This window comes from Oryx dammah, unplaced genomic scaffold, assembly GCF_014754425.2.
Source record: "Oryx dammah isolate SB20612 unplaced genomic scaffold, SCBI_Odam_1.1 HiC_scaffold_9, whole genome shotgun sequence".
Taxonomy (NCBI): domain Eukaryota; kingdom Metazoa; phylum Chordata; class Mammalia; order Artiodactyla; family Bovidae; genus Oryx; species Oryx dammah.
Genome location: NW_024070193.1, coordinates 12417680 through 12442311, shown reverse-complemented (window position 1 = coordinate 12442311; position 24632 = coordinate 12417680). Strand labels below are relative to the sequence as shown.

General features: G+C 50.3%; 1 protein-coding gene across 1 annotated transcript in view; it reads left to right on the top strand.

Annotated features, from left to right (window-relative positions):
• Positions 1-24632, top strand: part of LOC120868379 (store-operated calcium entry regulator STIMATE) — a 54096-nt gene that overhangs the window by 24059 nt on the left and 5405 nt on the right. The window contains exons 2-7 of the mRNA XM_040247181.1: positions 12059-12107; positions 13915-14010; positions 17312-17433; positions 22208-22320; positions 23308-23385; positions 24138-24287. Coding sequence (XP_040103115.1) covers positions 12059-12107; positions 13915-14010; positions 17312-17433; positions 22208-22320; positions 23308-23385; positions 24138-24287 — 608 coding nt within the window. The remainder of the gene's footprint in view (positions 1-12058; positions 12108-13914; positions 14011-17311; positions 17434-22207; positions 22321-23307; positions 23386-24137; positions 24288-24632) is intronic.

The window sequence follows — 24632 nt, the reverse complement described above, 5'->3', positions numbered from 1 at the left end:
CTTTTTAAAAAAAATTAATTCATTGCGCAGAATCTTGTTTCACCACGCGTGATCTTCAGTCTTTGTTGCAGCATGTGGGATCTTTAGCTGCAGCATGCAGGATCTAGTTCCCCCACCAGGAATTGAACTGGGGCCCCCTTTTGCTCAAGTGCAGAGTCCCAGCCACTGGACCACCAGGGAAGTCCCTGCAATAGTCTTATTATGGAAAATAGTGTGACTCTCGAGTTGGACATGTAGAAAGAGCCATTGCCGGTGGCCTTTGGAGCTGCTGCTCTGCCACCTCTGTCCCAGGTAAAGGCTAGGAGGTGGGGCAGGAGTGATGGGTGTGAAACCCACAGCCGTGGGCAGGTTAACTTTGGCTCAACCCTGCAGGCTCTGGAGGCCCCCAGCAGCATTTGCACTGGTTTCTGCTCTGACAAGGTGCTCACTGGTCTTAGTGATCAGATTCAGTCTGGGTTCTCCTGACTGGGCCCAGCTGACTCAGCCTCCTCTCTGTGAATCATGTGGTTGAAGGGGTGCTGGGGTTCACCCCTGGGGTGTGATTTCTGAGGGCTGTTAAAAAGGTCTCTCTTCAAAGATATCTCTTCCATCAACCTGAAATTCCACCCCTAAAATACCTGGATTTGAGTATATGAGGGCACCTACAAGTCACTCCCTATATGATGGGAGGCAGCAGAAGTTAACTGTCTTGCTTCCCCAAGTGACAGTGGAAGGAGTAGGGGTGTAAAGCAGGTAAGTCTGGAAGGTTGCGTGGGGACCGAGAGAGACCCAGGACCTGAGGCCCTGTGTTCCGAGTAGGCAGGTCGGGGAGGGGCTGCACAGAGGCCCAGTGAGCCTGCTATGGGAAGAGGGCAGCGGCCCTGGGGATCACTGAAGAGACACTCAGTCCCCTTGCCCTCCCATCTCCTGGCAGTGGCTCTGGGTGAGAGGAGGCAAGTTCATCAGGGGCCTCTCACTTTGTGGGGTGAGCACCCCCAGCTGAACTCTGACCACGGCACTCCTCACTGCAGCCGCCTGCTCAGCCACCCCTTGGGACAGAAGCACTGACCTGCTCTTCCTTCTGAATCACAGCGTGATAACGGGGGTCTCATTCCATGGTGTTTCTTGAGTCAGTCAGCGATGTGTCAGTTCAAATTTTTTCCTCACTCTGACTCTAGAAGAAATTCTGCAGCAGCCCCTAGTTGACTTCACGGTGCATTTCCCATCCTTAGCCAAGAGCAGCATGAGATGTCTTGACAAGAACCAGATTTGACTTTTCCTTGGTGACCTTCAAAGCCTTTCGAGTTGGTCTGGAGTCCTCTTTCCTGACAGTCCTTCAGTGTTTCCTGAGCATGTCCTGTGTTCCCTGCCTATCTGTGGTGAGGTGGGAGGCCCAACCCTGCCTGTCTGTGGGCTGCTCCATCCTGAGCTGTGCCCTGACGCTCTGTGCAGGGTGTCCCTGTCACCACCGTTTGGTGCTCACCTTTCAGAGCACCACAATCTGGAGAGTTCTTCCAGTGGCCATCCTGTGGGGCTGATGGAGGCTGGCGGACCAGGGAACCACAGCCTGCTGTAGCTTTGTTCTGGTTCCACATGGGAAGTGCAGGCCAGAAGCTTTGAAACCAGAAGTACAGTGATGCAATGGCTAATGATCTTGGTTGTATTTAGATGATGGCATTTTAGGTAATTTCACTTTCTCTAGTTTCCAAACTTATCACAATGATTTATTATCTAAAAGAGAAAAGAAGGACTTCCGGGAGGCCCTGCATTCACAGCTTGCAGGCAGAGGAGCGCTTTCTTGCTGTGCGCAGGTGGGCCTGCACCTGAAGGGTGGGCCTGCCTCTGCTCCTTCTTGCTGCGACGTGCTCACTACCTGCTAAGCACAGAGCAGTTTTAAATACTCTCTTGCTAATGCTCTAGTGAAGTGAACGCTGCAATTTCTTCCATTTTATAGAGGGGCAGATTGAGGGCTAGGAAGGTTAATTGCTTTCTCTGGCCCCACCTAAGTTGCCAGCCTGAGGTTTTGAGCCCAGAGCTTGGATGCTGAGTGCTAAGCCGTCACTTCCTCTGGCCCATGACAGAGCCTGCTGTGCTCCACTCCCATCTGTTCAGGTCAGTGCCTGCTTTCTTCTAGGTGCTGGGCTGGGTGTGAGGGTGTAAACATGAATAAATTAAGGAAGTGTGTGCCTCCTTAACTAATTGTCTAGTGAGAGAGAGAAACAGATCCTTACCATTGCATGTGAAGTGTTAATCTGAGGGTGTTCATAGGAGACTTTGGGGAGCCAGAGGGAGGAAGGAGGCTTAGTTCAGTTACAAAGGAGGCATGTCTTAGAATGGTCTGAACTAAATCTTAAGAGTTACGCAGGAGAAGAAATATGGGGGCCCTGCCACACCGAAGGGACTATGTGAGCAATAGCTAGATCGGGAGATGCTAGACCGTGGGGACCTTGTGTTACCAGCTTGAAAAGTCACAGTTGTGTTCCCTGAGGGGAGGGAGATAGGGTGGACTCTGGAAAGTTTTAAGCAAGGCGTGGCATCTCAGCTCACTCCAGCCACAGTGTGGGGGTGTTTATGGGAAGAGGACCAGAGTCAGGAGGACACATTGATGGCAGGAGATGGTCCTTGGCCTCAGGGAGCCTCCAGGCCCCTCTCTGCCTTTGTGGTCCAAATGTGAATAATACATTTACCTGTAAAATGTGAATAATACATTTCACCGTTGTTGTGAAGATAAGAAGTAATGATGTGAAATGCTGGACTGAATGCCTGATGCAGGGTAGTGGTGAGGCAGTCACACCACTCATCCACTGCAGCTGTTTTGTTTTCACGTTGATCCTATGAAGTCAACAATGGAGGATGCTTAGACCCAGAGGAGTTAAGTGACTTGCTTCAAATAACAAAACTTTTGATAAAGCAGAGACTAGATTTCAGGTTACTTACCCCCGAATGGACTGCCTTTAGTTTCTTGCTGTAAGAATCACCTGCCTCTTCATTTCTCCTTGAAAGGTGGCACAGTTCAGTTCAGTTCAGTCCCTCAGTCATGTCTGAGTCTGCGACTCCGTGAACTGCAGCACACCAGGCCTCCCTGTCCATCACCAACTCCTGAAGTTTACCCAAACTCATGTGCATTGGGTCAATGATGCTGTCCAACCATCTCATCCTCTGTCATCCCCTTCTTCTCCTACCTTTAATCTTTCCCAGCATCAGGGTCTTTTCAAATGAGTCAATTCTTCACATCAGGTGGCCAAAGTATTGGAGTTTTAGCTTCAGTATTAGTCCTTCCAATGAATATTCAGGACTGATTTCCTTTCGGATGGACTGGATGGACCTCCTTGTAGTCCAAGGGACTCTCAAGAGTCTCCTCCAACACCACAGTTCAAAAGCATCAATTCTGCAGTGCTCAACTTTCTTTATAGTCCAACTCTCACATCCATACATGACCACTGGAAAAACCATAGCTTTTTTTTTTTTTTTTTTTTTTAAAAAAAACCGTAGCCTTGACTAGACAGACCTTTGTTGGCAAAGTAGTATCTCCGTTTTTTAATATGCTCTCTAGGTTTGTCATAGTTTTTCTTCCAAGGAGTAAGCATCTTTTAATTTCATGGCTGCAGTCACCATCTGCAGTGATTTTGGAGCCCCCCAAAATAGTCACTGTTTCCACTGTCTCCCCATCTATTTGCCATGAAGTGATGGGACCAGATGCCATGATCTTCATTTTCTGAATGTTGAGCTTTAAGCCAACTTTTTCACTCTCCTCTTTCACTTTCATCAAGAGGCTCTTTAGTTCTTCACTTTCTGCCATAAGGGTGGTGTCATCTGCATATCTGAGGTTATTGATGTTTCTCCCGGCAATCTTGATTCCAGCTTGTACTTCTTCCAGCCCAGCGTTTCTCATGATGTACTCTGCATATAAGTTAAATAAGCAGGGTGACAATATACGGCCTGAACATACTCCTTTCCCCATCTGGAACCAGTCTGTTGTTCCATGTCCAGTTCTAACTGTGGCTTCCTGACCTGCATACAGATTTCTCAAGAGGCAGGTCAAGTGGTCTGGTATTCCCGTCTCTTTCAGAATTTTCCACAGTTTGTTGTGATCCACACAGTAAAAGGCTTTGGCATAGTCAATAAAGCAGAAATAGATGTTTTTCTGGAACTCTCTTGCTTTTTTGATGATTCAGCGGATGTTGGCAATTTGATCTCTGGTTCCTCTGCCTTTTCTAAAACCAGCTTAAACATCTGGAAGTTCACATACTGTTGAAGCCTGGCTTGGAAAATTTTGAGCATTACTTTGCTAGCATGTGCAATTGTGCAGTAGTTTGAGCATTCTTTGGCATTGTTTTATTTGGGATTGGAGAAGGCAATGGCACCCCACTCCAGTACTCTTGCCTGGAAAATCCTATGAACGAAGGAGCCTGGTAGGCTACAGTCCATGGGGTCGCTAAGAGTCGGATAGGACTGAGCGACTTTCCTCTCACTTTTCACTTTCATGCATTGGAGAAGGAAATGGCAACCCACTCAAGTGTTCTTGCCTGGAGAATCCCAGGGACGGGGGAGCCTGGTGGGCTGCCATTTATGGGGTTGCACACAGTCGGACACGACTGAAGTGACTTAGCAGTAGCAGTATTTGGGATTGGAATGAAAACTGACCTTTTCCAGGCCTGTGGCCACTGCTGAGTTTTCCAAATTTGCTGGCATATTAAGTGTAGCACTTTCACAGCATCATCTTCTAGGATTTGAAATAGCTCAGCTGGAGTTCCATCACCTCCACTAAACTGTCCTAGGCTAGCACTTGGTCGGTCACTCAGCCACATCCAGCTGCAGGGGAGGCTGATAATGCAGTCTACATGCTAGCAAAGGGATTTCCTTAGAAAGAGAGGGTCCAGGGGGGTTGGAACGGGGGGTTGGTAAACAGCAGACTTCCTCAGAGTCTTCCTGGAATTTTCTCCCTGCCCAGAAGACACTGAGTACATTTGGGGTTTTCACACCACTAAGGGGTGTTAAAGAGACTCAGCTGTTGGGGTGATCATTTATAATTTAGAGAAAGTGCAGACACACTTCTGGGCTCTTCCTTGACTGCTGGTGAGGGTGGATTTACTCACCCCCACCCCCAGGAGTTTCTGTCCTTTGGGATTGGGGTCCTGGGCACTTAGAACCAGCAGTGTGGTTTGAGGTTACTGAAAAAGCCACCTGTCTCAGGTGGCTTGTTTCACCCCGGCTCCACTGCTAAGGACCTGGTGATCTGGGACACATCACCTCTTCCCCCCACCATTTTCCTCACCCTTTATGCTGAGGGTGTTGGCCCCACCAGGACCCTTCTGGCTGTGACTCAGAGTTCAAACTGCCTAGTTTATTCAGCAATCCCCAGCTGGCACTGGTGGGGCTGCTGGGCTTGCTGTGGAGTTGGGAATGGGGCTACTTGCTGTTTGTCCCAGTAAACAGTCAGTTACCTTTGACAGGAAGCCTGTGTCGCATGAGGCCCTAGGCCATCAGAGGTGTCATCCTGGTCAGCAGCCTGTCACTGGGTAGAAGGCTCCAAAATTATGGATTATTTTTCATGGCTTCAGGTCACTGGAAGGAGAGTGTTTGCCCCCAGGAAAGAACAAGAAAGCATGAGCTCACAGTCTCTGGAGCTCCCCTACCCAAGAGGGTAGAAGCCTGCTCACAGAGACCCAGGGTCTCACATAGGGACCAGTGATTTTGTGGTCCCAGTGAAGAGCCTGTAACTCTGATTTCTGTGACACGGCACTGCCCAGGATGTCTTCTGTTGTATCACTTTGTGAAATGCCAGACCCTCAAGTGGTCACTGTGTGGTGTGCGATCACCTTCCAGCTTTAAGCGTATGACTTCAGTCATAAAAATACACACATTCCACACGTTTTATTTTGTAATTGAATTGCCTCGGTGGATTTTCCTGGCCAAGAGAAGCTCTCTGCCAAGAAGGCTGCCCCGTTCATGAGCCTCTTTCTGTACTGTGTTCATAGCAAGGGGTGATTTTATACCCTCATTGTGCTGGTTTGGGAAATACCATGAGATAAAGAGGGGCACAGGGAAATGCCACCTCCTGGGAACCATGTCTGCAGAAGCCCAGGTTGCCCCATCGTCGTTCAGCCTCGAACCCTGCTTTCTCTTCCCCTGGCAGTCAGGAGCCTCTTACTGCCCCTTACACACCTCTCTCCTTCACTCAGGCTGCGCCGGCTTGGACCACACATCTCTCTTAAATTGTGTGGTTTAATTTCAAAACGGTTCCACTTTTTACTACTTGGTTTCTAAGTAGAACTGCAGCTGCTCTGTGGAAATTATCTCCTTTCCAGTTCTTGTGGTTCCAGTGCCACCTCGTATGTCTTCTTGTGACCTGAAACACCCTGTATAGAATCCTAGCTCTCTTCCTCCGCTCAGTGAGTCCTTGGCACATCAGCTGGGCAAGGCTCCAAGGAGGGTGGGGAAAGGGGGTGCCTAGACCCTGTCCTCTAGGTGCTGACTCAAAGCTGTGTGCAAAACCACGTGGCAGCATTACATGAACAGTGGCGAGGCTGCCTGTGTGAAACGCAGCATCCACTCACCCCTGCTGCCGTCCAGTTGTGTGGCAGCAAAAGCACGAGATTTCTAAAGCGTGACCACTGTGCCCTGATCCTCTCAGGGGAGGGTGTGAGCTGAAGTGCAGAGCAGGTGGGCAGAGAGGGCAGGTGGGAGTCTTGCCAGCCCCACTTGAGCATGCCTGGGAGCCCATGTGCCCTGATGAGTGCCCTCTACAGCCATGCTGGGGCTGCCTTCCAGTGACCACACTGTCAAAGCAAAAAGTTTCATAATACACAGTGCAGGCAGGGCTCTGGGAAAATGGACACTTGTATGAGTTGCTGTAGCCTCTCTGGAGGGCAGTATGACAGAGTCAGTTGTACATAAGCTTTGACACAACAAGTCCACCCCTAGGAGTGAACCCACACAGGCAGAGACAGCATGGCTTGGACAATGGCTGCAGTGTGCTTGTAGAATGACTCAGAGATGACACAGCCACGCCAGGGGCACCACGTCACTTCCCGTCTAAGAGATGGGGCCACGTGCACAGTAGCTGAAGCTCCAGGGCGCTGTCAATGAGCGCAACGAGGGCCTGACTCTACAAAGTCTAAGACCATCTGTCTGTCTCTTTACAGAGACACTTGTCCATCTTCTACTCACCTAGCGCCCAGGTGACAGGGATTGGCCCTGAGAAGAGAAACGGAGTGGGATTTCAGTTGGAAGGGAGTGTTTTGAAATCTGAATTTTTTTTTTAAGAAGTAAAGGGAATTCCCCTCTTTCACTGCCAAGGCCCAGGTTCAATCCCTGATTGGGGAACTAAGATCTGACAAGCCATGCAGCATGGCCAAAAAAAGAGAAAAAGTTTAAAAATTGCTTTATTACTTTTCTATGAATGCCATAACAAATAATCACAAACTTCTTGGCTTAACATAACAGAAACTTATTCTCTCACAGTCCTAGAAGCCCAAAGTCCAGAATCAATGTGTTGGCAGGACCACAACCCCCTCTAGGGGAGAATCCTTGCCTCTTCCTCTTCTGGTGGCTTCTGAAGTTTCCAGGCTCCTGTCTTCACAAGACCATCTTCTCCTCTGTCATAAGAGTACTTATAATCAGATTTAGGGCCCCTTGCATAATCCAGGATTATCTCTTCTCAAGATCTTTAAGTTAATTACGGTTGAAAAGACCCTTTTTCCAAGTAAGGTCACATTCACAGATACTGAGGGTCAACCTGGATCATAGCAGCACCCCTTCTACTTTTTCCTTTTACATAAAGTCACATGACTGGTAGCAGAGACAGGACTCACAACCCATCTCTCTGGCTCTTGGCCCCTACTGCTTCTCTGGAGATGGGGCCCCATGCCTGTCTTCAGGATATGTGTGCTTGAAGGCAAGAGAGCCTGCTTGGGAGCCCGTGAGGGCTCCATGTCCTGATGGCCCCCTCGTCTGTCACCACTCTCCACATCCTCACTCACCTCTTCTTTGTCGCACGAAGCTCTCTGTTAGGTGCTGCTCTGTCAACCTTGGGTTCCAACTCCAGTGTCACTTCTTATCAGGCGCTTGACCTTCCCTTAATGTTTGCCTGCTTCCCCTCCACTAGCCCTCCAGCCTCAGGGGATATTGGTGGATATGCTGGAAAGGATGGATTGCATGCTGCTTTGGCCTCTTGCTCCCTCTGAGTTCTCTCCATCCTGCAGGAGCACTAGGAATTGAGAAAAGATGGATTGTCCCAGGGCTGTGCCTGAGAAACTCTGTGGAGCTTCTGAGGAGGCAGCTGCCAGACCTCTGTGGGAAGCAGGTCTGTGTCCATGAGACTGGTTACCTTTCTCACCGTCCATCAGGGACTCGGGGGCAGTTCTTTGTCTCTTCCCTGTAGAGAAGTGTGTCTCCCCAGTTTTCGGTTTCTCACCACCCCCACACCGAAACCAGAAGTGCAGTGGAACCATGTAAGTTCCCAGCTCTGGAGTCATCCTGGACTGTTTTCTTCCTCTCATACCACCCCCACCCCCCACCCTGTTGGCTCAGTGTTGAGGATAAACAGCCGGGAGCCCACCTCCTCTCGTCCTCTCCTGCTACCAGCAGGCCACGCCACCACTGCCTCATCCTGGGTTCTCATAATGGTCTTTGCCTGCTCAGCACAGCACAGCAGGGGCTGAGTCTGTTGGACTGTGGGCCACAGCCTTGCTGCCCTGCTCCTGCCCCCTGGTCACTGTGGGCAGAGGGGAGCCTTCACCCTGGGAGACCTGACCTCGTGTCCCGTACTTCCCACAGTCCCTGGCCTCAGCCCTCTGTCTGATGGCTCTTTCACAGACATGGGTGATTCTCAGAGAGCGATGCTCACCTGCCAGGCCTCCTCAGCTGCCCCTGCACACCCACTTCCGAGGCCCCTTTGCTTCTTTCCTGCTCTCCTCTACTGTTGCTATCCGACATGCTGTGTGTTTACTCCTCTCTCCCCACTAGAGTGTAAGGAAGATGGAAATTTTTATTTATTTCATCTCCTGCCAAACGGACCCTCTCACACTGCAGGCCCCACAATAAAACAGGGATGGGTGAACGGGTTCTTCTGTTCTTGTCCAAATTAGATCTGGAGTAGCTTTCTTAATGTTTCTTCATTTACTTAAATATATCAGAGTCTAAAATACATGTATTTTATATTGTATTCATGTATTGTATACATGTGTTTTATACATATATTCTAGGGAAATGGGGTGGAGAGGGAGAGGGAGAGGGAGAAAGCAGGAGAATCTGAATGTGCTCTGCATCCCGCTGAGGGCGCTCCTGGGTGAGACTGTTCCTAGGCATGGGTGGCCTGCACACACTCTTCCTCTCCCTTTCTTGTCGCAGAACCCGGCTATGAGTCACATCACTTTTCCCCATTTTGCTGCATTAGTACAAGTCCGTGATAGGGTTGTCTTTTTTTTTTTTATAAAAGCAGTATGAACATGGAAGAGTGTTAAGCCATTCAGAATGATATAAAAAGTCTACTCCCTGATCCACAATTCCTTTCATCAAAGGGAGCCCTTGTTAACAGTCACTTAACATTAACCCTAGGGGAAAAAACAACCCATGTGTAATATCAGCATAAATGTATATTTTTAAAACATGGATCTGAACAGAATCATGGTAGACATACTCTTCTGTTATTTGTTAATATAATTTGTTAATCTTTCCATATTAATCCATGCAGACATACCTTGTTTCTAGCAACTGCCTGGTGTTGTGTCGTACTGTGATGTATATACTTGACCCCTTATTGATGGTGTTGGCTTCTTCCTGGGTTTTTGTTATGGCAGTATTACAGTGAAGACCTGTGCATCTCGGCACATGCTGCAGTAAGACTTGTACAGCATGTACCTGGCCATGCACCGCAGGTTAAGGGATTGTGGGCATCAACAGTTTTGATAGTTAATGCCAGATTGCCCTCTGAACGCAGGCACTGGTTCATTCTTCCAGAGTGTGTTTTCCTCCCAACTTTTTATTTCAGAGAAAGTTAGACCCATGGAAAACGTCTAAATAACGATTTTAGGAATACCGAAGTGTCCTTCCTCTAGGTTTACCAATTACTGTGTTGCCCTATGTATTGGTGTGCTAAGACTGCCAGAACAAACTACCACAGAATGGGTGGATTAAGCAACACAAATTTTTTTCTTCACAATTCTAGAGGGTGAAAGTTCAGGCCAAGGTGTTGGCCAGCGTCATTTCTCCCGAGGCCTCTCTGCTTGGCTTGAAGGTGGCCGTCTTCTCAGCGTGTCCTCTCACGGCCACCCCTCTGTCTGCGTGTGTCCTAGTCTCCTTTCCTTCTAAGGACACCAGGCATGGTGGATTAGGGCCCACCCGTGTGACCTTGTCTTACCTTTATTATCTCTTTTAAGGTCCCGTCTACAAATAGTCACATTCTGGGGTTCTGGAGGTTAGGACTTCTTCACATGAATTGGGCATGTGAGAGGAGGAAAACAGTTTGGCCCATAACATGGTATTTGCTTCTCTTAATTTTTTTATATATCATATTAATAGAATTACAAATACTTACTATAGAATCATCACTTACATTTGTTTTATTTATCCTGTATAATTATAATGTAGGGCTTCCACATTATAAATTATGCCATTTATATCTATTATATATAATTAGTATATATAACATAATTTCCCCCTAAACCACTTGAAGGTAAATTGCACCCATTCTGGTACTTCAGCATGTCTCCCAAGAATGAGGGTGTTCTCTTTGGTTGTTTTAACATCCCTTATTTTATGCTATTAGGGACCGATTCCTCTGAGGAGACGAGCAAATGAGCAGGAGATACCCCAGCCCTGCCTGTCAGCCTTCCCTCCAGACGGCTTGTCCTGGCCCAGTTCCCTCCACCTCTCTTTCCTGAGCCCCCAGCCCTTCAGTGAGCCAGGAGGTTGCTCACTGAACCTCTGGGCCTCCCTCAAACTCCAGATTTTGTGGCCTTGATGTTTTAGATCTGAGATTTGTCAGTGGGGTAACAGAGCTTCTCACAATTTCACTTGCTTTTTGGTCTATCAAAATGTCTCGAAAAACACCAGAAGTTTCTTTTATGTGGATAGGTAATCCTTGCTTTGCAGTCTAAGGGCTGCCTGTATTTATTTAGAGAAGTAGGGCTTATTGATTCGGCACCGGTTTCTCCCTCGCTGCCGCCTTCCTCTTCGTGCATCCTCACTGCAGCTTGGGACTCTACCAGAAGTCGATTCTTGCCTGCTACCATCGTGTCTATTTCTTCTTCAGTACTTTGTGTAGGAAAACCCCACATACAGGGCACTTGCATTGTTGGTTTTGGTAGAGTCAGTGTGGAAATAGTCTGCCTGGGGCTTTAACGGAGGGCAGGACACTTAGAACATTTTTGCTTCCATCCATATAAGCTGTTGTGTCTGCAGACCTGCCTGAGGTCAAGATGTCAGTCTGGGGAGCCCTTTGTCATCCATCGTGGTAAGGCTGTTGCTGAATAAGCACACCACCCCCACTGTCCTGGGCTGGGAGGGCCCCTGCCTATTGCCTGGGGCTTTGATTAGTCCATCCTGCCCTCGGAAACCCACCATCTACACCATTCAGAGGTGGTTTTCCACCTCTGTGTTTTTCTGTGTCTTTGTCTCTGTTTAGCTCTCTCCCTTGGGTTTTCCTTTCCTCAGAACTCATTCCAAGCTCCATGGCCTGGCACTGAGGACCCTCCCTCCTCTAGTTCCTTCTCAGCTTGTCTTCCTGGTTACCTGATATATTAAAGTGTTAGTCACTCAGTCGTGTCTGACTCCTTGTGACACCATGGACTATAGTCTGTCAGGCTTCTCTGTCCATGGAATTCTCCAGGCAAGAATACTGGAGTAGGTTACCATTCCCTTCTCCACTGGATTTTCCTGACCCAGGGTTCGAACCCATGTCTGCTGCATTGAAAGCAGAATCTTTACCATCTGAACCACCAGGGAAGCCTGAGCAAGTACTGTGACTCAGTGGTGTGAACACTGAGTGTGCTGAGGATCCCCAGCTTATTAAATGCACTTTGCTTCCTTATCACTGTGGCAAGCTACTGAATATCTGCTCTTTTTTTTTTTCCTTTAGTCAAACGCTTCAGAGAACCAAAGCATGAAAGACGACCATGGAGGATATGGTGGGTATTTAAATATTAACTCATTCCTAGAGTACTTTTGACTATTTTGAGTGTTTTTGAGGGGGTGGCGGGGGCATGGAACGTGAGCAGTTATACATGGCATAAAGTGTTGAAATCCATTAGTCCAGTTTATCGTCATGAGCTGTGTATAATATGAAAGTACTTTTGTTTCTCCAGGTAAATGTTGAGCCCACGATAGGGTTAGTGACAGCCAGATGGTGGTGCTTCTGTCATCACTCTGCTGTCCAGTTTTAGGAAATGGAAGATGACACAGATGTGTCCGTCCACACTGAAGGCTTTGTTAGTTACTTCTCCCTGTTGACAGACTATGTTAAATCCTTGAATTCTCTATGTGTAAGCAAAAAAGTAATCTAAATGTGGAGATGAGTCAAATGTACCGTGTACATGCTCCTTGCATCAAAACTAGTCTTTCTTACTCCTAGGATGACCTTGTGGCAGCAATTTTTCCTTCCAGATATGCTGGTGAGATACTCAGACATAGCCTCCAAAGACAAAACTCCAAAAACACTAAATTCCTCACAAGGCAACAGGCAGCTCCTCAGGACAACATGATGCCCTCAAGAAGCTGTCGTTCTTGCACCTATCATAACCATAGCAACTTTCCCTCCAAAGGAAACTTGTGAGAAATCTCTGTGGTGAAGGCCTTTTAATAACATTTTAGCCATACTCTTGATTGATCTTCAATACATTGTTTCTGAATGTTGATAATCTTCTCTCAAGTCTTGAGTATTTAGCTTGGGCAGGGGGTCTGGGGGAATGTGGAGTTGAGTTTTCCACATGGTCCCCTTTGGCAGCTTCTACTTTACCATGATTTTAGGAAATGATTTTCAAGCCTCAGCTGCAGGGTTGGTCTGGATAATCTCTAAGGTCCATTCCAGCCCTGAGTCCCATGCCCATCATCCCATCAGTGGCCTGCCCAGTTCTGAAGGCCCAGCCTGGGAGGCTGAGAGAAGCGGCCGCAATCCAGAGGTCCCTCAGCCATGGACTGCAAGTGGTCTCCAAGTGCTCATGGTTGAAGAGAGACTGAGGGCCCATGTTGTCTCCACCATGCTCCTGCCATGTGTCCCAGAGACTACAGAACTTGTTTTCTCTTTTCTAAAACTCCTCTCCTCTAGCCCAGGATTGGCAGGTTATAGCCCACAGCCTCAACCTGGCCACTGTCCGTCTCCACAAGTGAAATGTCAGCAGGGGGCTAGTGACCCTGGCTGCCCTGGCACTGCAGTAGCAGAGTGCGTAGTCACGCAGAGTACGATGACTCTCACAGCCTAAAATCTCTTTCCTCAGACCCTTCACAGGAACACATGTCCACCTGGGTCCCACCCATTGTTTAAGCTGCAGCATCTGAAGGTTGCTCAGGGTTCTGGCAGCAGTGCTGGATTCATGCAAGTCTTGTTAAGCTCACATGTCATTGAGTTTGTGCATGAAGTCAGTTGGGGGCTCTTTAAAGGAGAAGCACCTTGGACCTCATCCAAAGCTGTGATCGAGCATTTTGTTTTGAAGTAACAAAAATGAAAAGGTAGAGACATATTTTAAATGTGTTTTGTGTGTTTATATCTGTTATAAGTCAGCGGCCTCTCAGGGATGCACTGATACTGGTGCTTTTGAAAGGTAGCGGAAAGGCCAACCCCTAGTTAGTGCTAGCGCCCCCAGAGGAGGGGACTAGTCATTGGAAGGTTGGGGTCTCCCCAGCAGCATTTTTTGTCTTATTTCAGACTTAACATTTCCCCCAAATTGGATATTACCCTCCTGTCAGAGTGATAACAAGTGCCGATTCTGTTTTGTACAGGTTTTTAGACACTTCCAAACAAGCCATAGGAATGCTGTTCATCCATTTTGCAAATGTATACCTAGCAGATCTCAACGAAGAGGACCCTTGTTCACTGTAAGTGGACCGTATTTGAGTATGAACATCGTCTGGCCCTCCACGCCTTTCCTTCTGTTGCCGGTCACGTTCCCTCTGGCTTGGGGAGGGGGCAACTCTCCTTCATCCACTGTTTCCCTCTGAGAGATCGTCGTATGCATGCTGGATGTTAGGGTTTTGCCCAGTGATGGTGGCCTTGTGCGCTGGCTTTCTGCTTATCAACCTAAGTTCTGTCCCTTGGCCTTCTAGTGCCCTTATGTCTCCCAGTTTCCAAGCAGCCCTTGCACAGCAGCTTGGAAGGAGTGAGTGTGCTGAAACAAGACACACAGGGGCTTCTCTGTCATGTCAGCCACTCGAGGTCAGAGCCATTGTTGACCACCATTGACCTTGTTGACCTGAAGACCATGAGTGGTTCCGCCTCATCAGTGCAGTCAATGTGCCTTCCACACAACCCCCAGAATCGTCTGCCGGAAAGCCCAGTTGGGCCACGTCACCTGACCTCTTTGCTAACAATACTCAAACAGTGCCATGGAATGGAAAAGGTCGCTCTCCTGCCTTCTCCTGGCTCCATCTGCTGCCTTCCTTGCTCAGACTTGGCGCTCCAACCATGCTGGCCTGCTCCTGGTGGTCCTCAAGCCCACCAGCTGCCTCCTTCCTCTGTGCCTTTGCTTGCACTGCCCTCTGCCTGGAATACCCCCTGGCCCTGCCCTGCTGTGCCTCTGAGGGAGAGCAGGCTGGAGGGCTGGTGAGTCCCTTGCCAAAAGATTTAGCGTATATTTAAGATCATCTTGACTAGAAGATTCCTTTAAGCTTCTCTTGTTTGGTGAGAGTGTGCAGTTCTGAGATTCAGTCCAAGTTCAGACTCAGAAGAAAGTTGTAAAGTCTTCCCTCCCCAGGGTTTTTCCTGAAGACCTGGATAGGTTCTCATCTGTTTGGGTGTAGTCCCAAAGCAGGGGACTGGAAGGGGGATAGTCTGTAGGGGAGCTGGTTAGGAAAGGGCCTGGTCCTTCCGGTCCTTGAGCCCAGCAGCAAGCTTGTGTCATCCTCTGGTAAACCATCTCGGTTGGCTGAGATACACTGAGAGCCAGCTGCTCACCCTAGAGGCCCTGGGGTGAGGAACCCTATCTCCTGGTCCCACTGTGGTCATTGTGGGTCGTTGACAAACTGAATCACAGCCAGGGTGGAGAAGGGGATGTTAGCTGCTGACAGATCTCAGGTGCTCAGCCAGAGGAGAAGAGGCCCAAAATGGAGATGGGTGTTGTGGAAAGAGCCCTTGGCTGGGAAGCCACACTGTCGAAAGGTGGCTCAACTTCTCTGAGCCTCTGTTTCTTCATCCATATCCCCAGGATCAGTGTGAAGGTTTCGTGAGGTGATGGGTACAGGCACCATTGGAAGCCACTGGGGCACTTATCAATCAGAGGATATTGTCGTTAGAGCTTAGGAAAGATGTGGGGCTCCAGCAGTTGCTCAAAGAGCTGCTGGGGAGAGCAGAGTAGGAGAGAGAGTGCCTGGCCTGTGGAAGAGTGAGTGCTGGAGTGGGATCTGTTCCAGCCCCATCGTCCTCGCTTTGCCATGTGACTCTTCCCAGATCGGGGAAGGGTTGGGCTGGACCTGGGCCATCTTGGGTTTTTGCATATCTACAAGGGAAACCAGTCAGTTCAGGGAGAAGAGAAATTAAAAACAAAGGAGCCCGAGCTGCTCCCAATGGTGACAGGGGTTCCCTGTGCTGGGGGTACTGTTCTGGGTGGGAGTTTGGTCCTTGTGATGTCTCAGGGGCTAGGATTCTAACAGCACATCTGTATAACACCTACTACGTGGCAGACTCTGTTCACCTATATTGACTCATTGGATCCTCATAACAGCGCTGCAGTATGGATACTTTGATTATCCTCAGTTTACAGTTAGAAAATTGAAGCAGAGAGATTTTTATAACTTATTTGAGTTCACACAGCTCAAGAGTGATGGAGTGGGAATTTGAACCCAGCCAGTGTGGTCTGAGGCCCACAGGATACCCTGTTGGCTGCCAGTCTCACCTGTGTTGAGGGGAGGGTCTAGGGCTTCCTGTCTGTGTTCCCAAGGTCTGGTACACAGTAGGCTGGAATCAGTGTTTGATGAGGGAATGAATGAAAGAATACATACATCTGTGTCAGGTACTCTTGATATTTTCAGGATGGGTCCCAGATGTCAGAACCGCTTGAAACCAGTGTGGTCTAAGCATGAGGGCAGCGTTAGCCTAGGGCCAGAGCTCAGTGTGACCTTGGACAAACTGCTTGGGAAGCAGTCAATATGCCGTCTCTGGTCCGAGAGTGACCCCTTGTGATTTTAAAGAGGAAAGGCAGGAGGAAAAGGCCGTTGTCCCCTCCCTCTGGTTTTCCCGCCACCCCAGGGCGCTGGTTCCAATGTGCTCCCTTGGGTTTCAGAGTACTGTGCACATTATTGAGGCCAGGCCTTGGGGCAGGGGCGTGGGGCTGCCTGAGTATCTCAAGCCTCTCAACTTGGAAGTGCTGCAGTTAGTTTGTAGTATCTGCAGCTTCTCTGGGGAGTTTCCAAGCTATGTGGCATCCAGGAGGGCACCTGACCCCATGACTGCTTATCTCCTGCTTTGTCTAGAGAGCTGGGGGGGCCTATGTTCTGGGCCCTCAGGGTAGGGCTAGTGGGCAAGGGGCCAAGTGAGGGAAGAGGTGTGTGTCGGACAGATAGAAACAGAGCCCGCAAGAACAAGAGGTCAGGGTGGGCGTGGTCTTCTGACCCTCCTCTCCTTCCTGCATCATCTTGCCCTTTCTGTAGGTGTTTGCTGGGGCTTGCCTCCGTGGCAGGCGCTGAAGCATAGGGATGAGCGAGGGCACATGGCCTTGCCCTTTCTGGTCTGAGAAACCCCAGAGGCCATTTCCTACCCTGATCTGTGCAGCAGCCCTGTCTCGGGGCCTTGGGAGGGCTGGGCCTTCAGGGAGTGAGCAGTCGTGGAACAATTTCTATCAATTAAGTTCTGTTTTCCTACCAGCCTCCTTGGCTGCTCCCAGTCACTCTCTCCCAGTCTGTTTGGCAGGAATACTTGAGGCCTTTTGAGTCTCTTGTCACTCTCCCACTTTCCTTGAGCAGGGCACTGTCCTAGGGTGGGAGGCCTTCCTGGGCTCCTGGAAGTGACCCCTACAGCCTCCCCCACACGGGCTCACTGGAGGCTCTCCCTCCCAGAAGAGCAGGGCCAAACAGGCCCAGGTCCCCAGCCTTGACCTTGACCCAGGAAGCACATGGGGCCTGGCTACCTGGTGGCTGCTCCCCAGGTGGTGCTTCCTGACGGTGCCGCGGTGCCCTCTCCTCACAGGTACCTCATCAACTTCCTCCTGGACGCCACCGTGGGCATGCTGCTCATCTACGTGGGCGTGCGCGCCGTCAGCGTCCTGGTGGAGTGGCAGCAGTGGGAGTCCCTGCGTTTTGGCGAGTATGGTAATGCAGTGTGGGCACTGGGCGGGGGCGCAGAGGGGCCGTCCTGGAGGGGCTCTGCTCCTTGCCCTGTACAGCCCTCTAGGCCGCTGGGTTGGAGGAGGTTCAGGAGCGGGTGGCTGTTTCCTCTGTGTGGTGGAGAGGCTGGTTCTGGAGCCTGAGCTCCATCCTCTTATGTGAGGCAGGTGGGTGGGTGCCTGCTTCACTGCCAAGTCCCCAGCCTTGCTGGCAGGGGCCATAGGGTTCACCCTCAAGACAGGGAGGGGACGGGGCCCTCCTCCAGCAGAGGGCACCAGCAGCCCTACCTGCGGGGCAGTAAGGCCACCTTCCTCCGTCATGCTTCCCACCAGCCTGCCTTGCTGGAGAGACAGGGGTGGCTCTCAGTTTGGGAGCTGCTCTTCTTTCTGCTGCATGTCCGTACTTGTCCTGTCACTGGGCCTTTCCACTACCGGAGCTCACAAGGTCAGGACTGGAGTGTCCATCCCCCACCCCAGGGCCAAGTCACCTTGCCATCGCCTGACTGTGGGCTGGCCCCCCACCTGGCATCCTGCATGTACAGTCACCAGGGACAGCAGGGGCATCCTCACTCACAGAGACAGAGCCTAGAACACGTGGCCTGTGGATACTGGCACAGTGTTGACCCACTCCATCTTGTCAGACTGTGGGGATACAGTGTTGGTAGGAAGCTGCCCTCATGCTGGCTCCAAGTGCACATGGGGTGCCTTTTACTTACTAGCCCCAGAGAAAGAGCTGAATGTGGCCTCAGGGGCTGCTGGTGAGAGGGGCTTCTTTGATCCTTGCCCCGCTCTGGGCATCCACCTCTCTCCCACCTTCACAGTGGGCCCTTGCTGTCTGTGGCCAGGAGCTCCTATTCATGGGCACAGCATCAGTGGAGCCTTTGTCATGAGGGGCACACGGGCCAAGATGGGGAAGACCCACAAGAGACTGGAATTTAAAGGGAGAGCCAGTTCGTGGAGCTGGCTGTGAGTGCCTGGGGTATTTCTAGAAGTCTTAAGTAATTGTTTGTCTCCATTGATGGGAGGTGAGCTCAGGGGAGGGCTTTTCTTAGCCTCGTTACTTGATGCCTGATGAGTCACTGACTCAAGATAGTGTCCAACTCACAGCGTGTGCCCCTGTGGCTCGGGGTCTTCCCTGCGGAGAAGCTCCAAGTCATTGATTCCTTCGAATGGAGGACAGAAATGGACCACGTGGACCAAAGCGGCATCATCCTCATTTATAGGATGGGCACCCACAGGGGTTGAATGATGCTCACCCAGGCAGTGCACAACTTGGAGGGCCTCTTGGCTGCAACACCGGGATACCCGATCCTCCCACCAGCTCCAGGAACAGTGGTCAGATCGTCTCTGCTGTTAAGATCCCTCCTGGAAGGCAGGACTCTCAAGTCAGCTGTAGCTGAGCGGCGCTAGGGAGAGCTGCTCATACCCAGTCGTGCTGCTCAGTGGCCTGGGAGTGGAGACCAGGCCAGGTCCCGATACGCTGGCCGTTATGGTCGTACCTGTTCTCAGTGTGTCCTGTTTGCATCCCTAAGAGAGATGGAAAGAAGTGGTTGTTTGAGCCTCTTGTTTCTGTGCCACCTTCCTCTACCCACGTGCCTCAACCCCTGCCCTTGGGTCATCCCACCCCCTGACTTTGGGAACCAGAGTCCTCAAGCCAGGGTGTTTCCAGGTGAAGCTGCCCTTTATCGAGGAGCATCTGGTTCCTCCCTGCCCAGGCTGAGGAAGGATAGTGGCTATTCTCAGTTACCTGGTTCCTGTTTTTATTGTTTTCTTTCGCTGCTATAACAAATTACTGCAAAATTATTGGCTTAAAACAGCACAAATGTATTATCTTAGTCTGTATTATCCTAGTCTGAGAAGTCTGACAAAGCGTCTCACGGACTAAAGCCAGATTGTCAGCAGGACTGGTTCCTTCTGGAGTCTCTACAAGGAGAACCTGTTTCCTGGCCTTGTCCAGATTCTGGACAGTGACTGTATTTCTTAGCTTGTAGCCCCTTCATTCATTTTCAGGGCCAGTAACCACAGGTTGAGTGCTTCCAAGTGGCACAGTGGTAAAGAATCCTCCTGCAATGCGGGAGACCCGAGTTTGATACCTGGGTCAGGAAGATCCCCTGGAGTAGGAAATGGTAACCCACTCCAGTATTCTTGCCTGGAAAATCCCATGGACAGAGGACACTGGCTTTCTAGAGTCCATGGGGTCACAAAGAGCTGGACATGACTGAGCAACTGATCATACATACACACAACCGCAGGTTGCGCTCTTCTCATGTCTCGGGCCTTTCACGCCTCCTCTGCTCTGCGGTGTCCCTTGGGATTACTGGGCCACCGGGATAGGCCAGGACACTCTCCCCGTCTTCGTCAGCTTAGCCCCCGTTATTGCGTTTGCAGCCTCAATTCCCCTCTGCACAGTAGTTGCATGGTCTCAGGTTTTGGGGATTAGGGTGTGGACACTATTCTCTCTGCTGTACCTGTTACCTGGCCCATCCACTTGGGGCAGTAGTTCCAAGTAGGGCCCAGAGCTCTCTTAAGCTAGTGAAGGAGAGGGGCTTGTTTTCTGGGTATTCCTGTGGTCCCTAGGAAAGAAGGTGAACTTACTAAGAAAAACATGGGATGTGGGGAATAGACCACGCAGCCCTGAGGGATAAGGCAAGGTTCAGGGAGAGGTGGTGTCTGCAGTCTGAAGACTAGGCTGCTCTTCCCCAGACAAAATTCCTGGAAACGGTCTGTGTCCCTCAGGTACCTGTTGCTTGGGCTTTGCTACCAGCCTCTGTCCCAGTGCTCCCTCTGGAAGCCTCTCTACGTACAGATGAGTTCCGTTCTTTTGGTCCCATTCCCATGATTTATCCTGAGGAAATAATCCAGCAAAAACACCGAAGTACCTGAGGGTGTCCAGTGTGATAATAAAAAGCAGGGCACACGAGAATGCCTGGTTTGTCTCTCCTTGAAAGATGAGGCTGTGGGGAATGCCAGAAAGACTCTCAAATGAAACAAATCAGAAAAACCAGCGCGTGTGCCGGTGGTTATGTAGCTATGTGCTAGATGCTCAGGGGACATGGTCTGTGACAGAGGGGTCACATGTGACTTTTCTTTTTTTGCTTTAAAACTTTCTTATTCAAGCATCCACATTGAAAAAAAAAAGGCAGCTGCAGCTAAGGGGGATGACTCTGAAACTCAAAGCAGTGAAATTCAGGGGGCAGTGTGAGAACAGCAGGAGGAAAAGCATTTTCTTCTTCTGTTGCCACTTAAGACTTAGAGCAAATGGGGTTAGCATGATGCAAGCAGATTTTCGTTTGATAGTAAATGTGTTGCCACTTGTCTTGTTGACTTTTAAACACATTAGTCTCAGTTCATTCATCTGTCCTACCAGTGCTTCTGTCTGACCATCCCCCATTTCACTGAACAGTTTTTAGCAAGTATTTTGAGCTGCTGTTTTTGAGAACTTTCCTCAATAACGTCAGATAGTTTACTGAAAGGATTACAAAACTCCAGTAAAAATCTAGTTAGGAGAAATTGCGCTTCTGAAATGGCTTTTTGGCTCAGATGTGTCTTACCCAGAAGTGAAAGTAAATAGGACACCGCAGGAGACGCACTGAGGTCTTTCTGCCTGTTTTCTGTGCACTTCTCCCGAGAATTTCCAGAAAAGGGAATGGCCTGGGGTTGTGTCCATTACCGGCTATGGAAGGCTTCCCCTGGGGCTCCACCATGCACAGCGGGTTGGCCTGGGGACTGCCGGCACCCACCCCCAGACAGGGATTGCTGCGGACACTGTGGAAACAGAAGCCAGAGATCCCTCTCGGGGCCTGGATCAGGGCCTTTGTCTCCCCTGCAGTTACTCTCTAGCCCCCCTCCTGGCCACCTGATCAAGCAGCTCCAGCGGGGCTTCCAGAGTGGCTGGGGCACCCCGCCCCCGACCCCCGCCTCGGGTCTCCTGCGCTGAAGGTGTGTGGCTCCCCAGGGACCCATCTCATGGGTTCTCCCTGTCACTGAAGATGGAGGGTGTTCACTGGAGGGGTCCTCCACCCTTCATCAAGTCCCTTTTGAATCATTCTGGAGGCGCTTGAGGGGCCAAGTGTCTCCCAGTATGGACTGCTGGCCTCTTCTGTTTCTCAAGCACAGTGACTGGCGGGAATCACAGACATTAGTCACAGCCTCCTTACCTGGGGGGCTTCTCTTTTTGTTTCCTTGTCTCCAGTCCAAGGTGTTTTGGGGTGCCCCTAGACAGAATCTGAATACCCCCCCAAGTCAGGTTTCTTACTTTCAGGGCTAAGGGCAGCAGGAAAGTGAGGGGGAGTGGGGAATGGCGGCAGAAGTGGGATAGGGGTGAGAGGCAAACAAAGAGGTTGTTTACTGCCTTCCTGATTCAGAAACCCTAGCCCGTTCGTGGATGGGGAGAGGATGGATAGCACCACAGCCGCTGGAAACATCAACAATGGATAATAATAGCAGTCTTGCTTAACACAGCTTCTGCTGCCAGTGGACAAAAAGAGCCAGCTTTTCTCAAGCAATGGGCACTTACTAACTTTAGTGCCTTTGTAATTATATCTTAGAGTCTCTTAAAAGAAAGGCCACTTTGGTATCTCCAAATTAGGAATTCTCTGATTTTTGTTTGTTCAAGACAAGCTGATTCTTGTTGCTCTGGAGGGCTCATTTAGGAGCTCTTGGATGGGGTGGGGGATCAGGGCTCATGGGAGCTGTGGGTGATGGGGGAGGGGTGACCGAGTGACTACCCGAGTGAGTGACCAAGCCCTCTCTCCCTGCAGGAGACCCTCTGCAGTGTGGAGCCTGGGTTGGACAATGTGCCCTTTACATCGTGATCATGATTTTTGAAAAATCTGTCGTTTTCATCGTCCTCCTAATACTTCAGTGGAAGAAGGTTTGCCTCTTGTTCCCTTCTTTACAAACTCCTTGAGATGTCAAGGAAGACAGTATTCCCCTCTTCCCCAATCCCCACCCCAGCCCTGTTGGGAAACCAAATTGGTTTTCTTTTTAACTCCATGAAGGTACCTGGATTTGGTCTGATGGGGCAGCTCCTGGCCACGAATCAAGGGCAGTAACTTGTCATCTTTTCATATAGCATCTTTCTACCTCCCTTATACACATCTGCTTTGGACTAGGCCTTGGAAATATGTAAAGCCCCATGAAGATACAGTCCCTGCCCTGCTGTTACCTGTGCCATCGCGTAACTGTTAAGTGCTGTCAGCAGATGTTCTCTCTCATTCACCTCTCTTGGCCAGTGGTTTAATGAGGCCTTTTGGTGCCACAGGCAGTGGTTGGTCACATGTTCCTGTGGTTCCTAACACTGCCCTCTGGCCCCAGGGCCGTGCAGATAAGACTCCACTGCCCACAGGAAACCAGCCAAAGTAGCTCAGATCTTTGGTTTTATTTGTGGCCGGTTTTATTTAAAAAAAAAAAAAAATTAAGGCTTTTGGGAGCTGTTGTTGTTGAGGTGGTTGGGGTGCAGGATTTCCATTAGAAAGTGGTCGGCACCTCATTGCTAGTATCTGTGATGACTGTCCACCAACCTCACTCTTTCCAACTTGCTGAAGCCCACACTCCACCCTGTGCCAGCTTTGTAAAGCACTTCAGCCTCCAGTTCCCCTTCACTTCCCACTTCATAGCAGGGGAAAGCTACCCAAGGATTACCTGCTCCTAGTGGGCTCCTAAGGGGTCCCTCGTTGGCAGTCAAGTCTGGGGACTGTGGCCCTGGGTGTGAGGTGCGGTTCTCATCAGGTCTCTGAGGGGAGTGTCTTAGCAGAGCCTCCTCTCAGGGCCTCATGGGCCATTCCCTGCCTCTCCCCACCCGCCTGGAAACTGTCTTTGTGGCTTCCCCCCACCTCACTAAGTCTGCTTCTCTTTACAGGTGGCCCTGTTGAATCCCATTGAAAACCCAGACTTGAAGCTGGCCATCGTCATGCTGATCGTCCCCTTCTTTGTCAATGTCAGTGCCTTATTGCATTCCTTAACCTCTGTTTGCTCCATGCCTTCCCGTGTTCCTTTCAAAATTCTGACAGAGAAAACACCTTCTAGCACTTGGGTGCCTGCATGCAAGTATTTGCCAGCTCTCATCCCCACCCGAGACCTAGAAACATCGGATTACTTCTTCAACATGCAGATCCTGCTCTGGGGCCTCTGTACAAAGTGGAGGGTCCTGGGATCTTTGTCCTGCCCTCCCTACCAGGGAACTGCCACATATGTAACAGTGACTTCTAGATTAAGACCGTTAGGAATGAAGACTGTCAGGAATTTTCCTGACCGCAGGGCTCCTAGAGAAACTCATAAGCACACTGGCTAGAAATTAGGAAATAAGGAAAGAAATGGCAAAGGAACCTGGGGGTGATCGATGTGGCAGGTGTGCCGGCCAGCAACTAAGCCCAGGGGAGGAGCCCCCTACCAGGAGTCCAAAGACCTTGGTTCAGGCCCTGCTCTGCTAAGTGCTCGGACACCCGGAGAAGGCTGTCCCCATCAGTCACCAGCAGACAGCCCCTTGGAGCAAAACTCTTAAAGGGCGCAGGGATTGGAAGTCTCTTCCTTGACTTCTGAGAGAGAGCAAGGGCCTGGATGCTGTCTTCCTCTCCCTAGTTGTTAACGCTGTAATCTGGAACGGGGCTGAGGAGAATGGGTATGGGAGCTGCTTGCCTTTGCTTTCATAAGTGTCTTATCCCAGAGTGACCTGCATTTTTCTTCCGATAGGCTCTGATGTTTTGGGTAGTGGACAATTTCCTCATGAGAAAGGGAAGGACGAAAGCTAAGCTAGAAGAAAGAGGAGCCAACCAGGACTCGAGGAACGGGAGCAAGGTCCGCTACCGAAGGGCCGCATCCCATGAGGAGTCAGAGTCTGAGGTAGGGCTGAGCCCTGGTGCCACTGACCCAGGAAGGGTCTGGTCTTGTGTTCGAATGTGGCCGTCTCTTGAATGCTGAGTCACAGCCCCACCAGGGGCAGGGAGAGGAAGCTGACAGCTCTCGTCCAGCTGGGACCCATTCCTGCTGTCCCCTGGTCCTTCCTTGGGACCTGAAGCGTCTGGTGAGGGGTGGCCCTTTTCCAGCAGCCCCTCCATCAGTGGAGCAAGACAGGAAAGGGAGGAGCGGCATTGTTCCAGGGAAGCTGGCACGGACTAGTGGGTGTGGTTGTCCTTCAAGCATCAAGGCGTTTGAATCCCTGCCCATCTCTCCAGAGCAAGGGAAGTG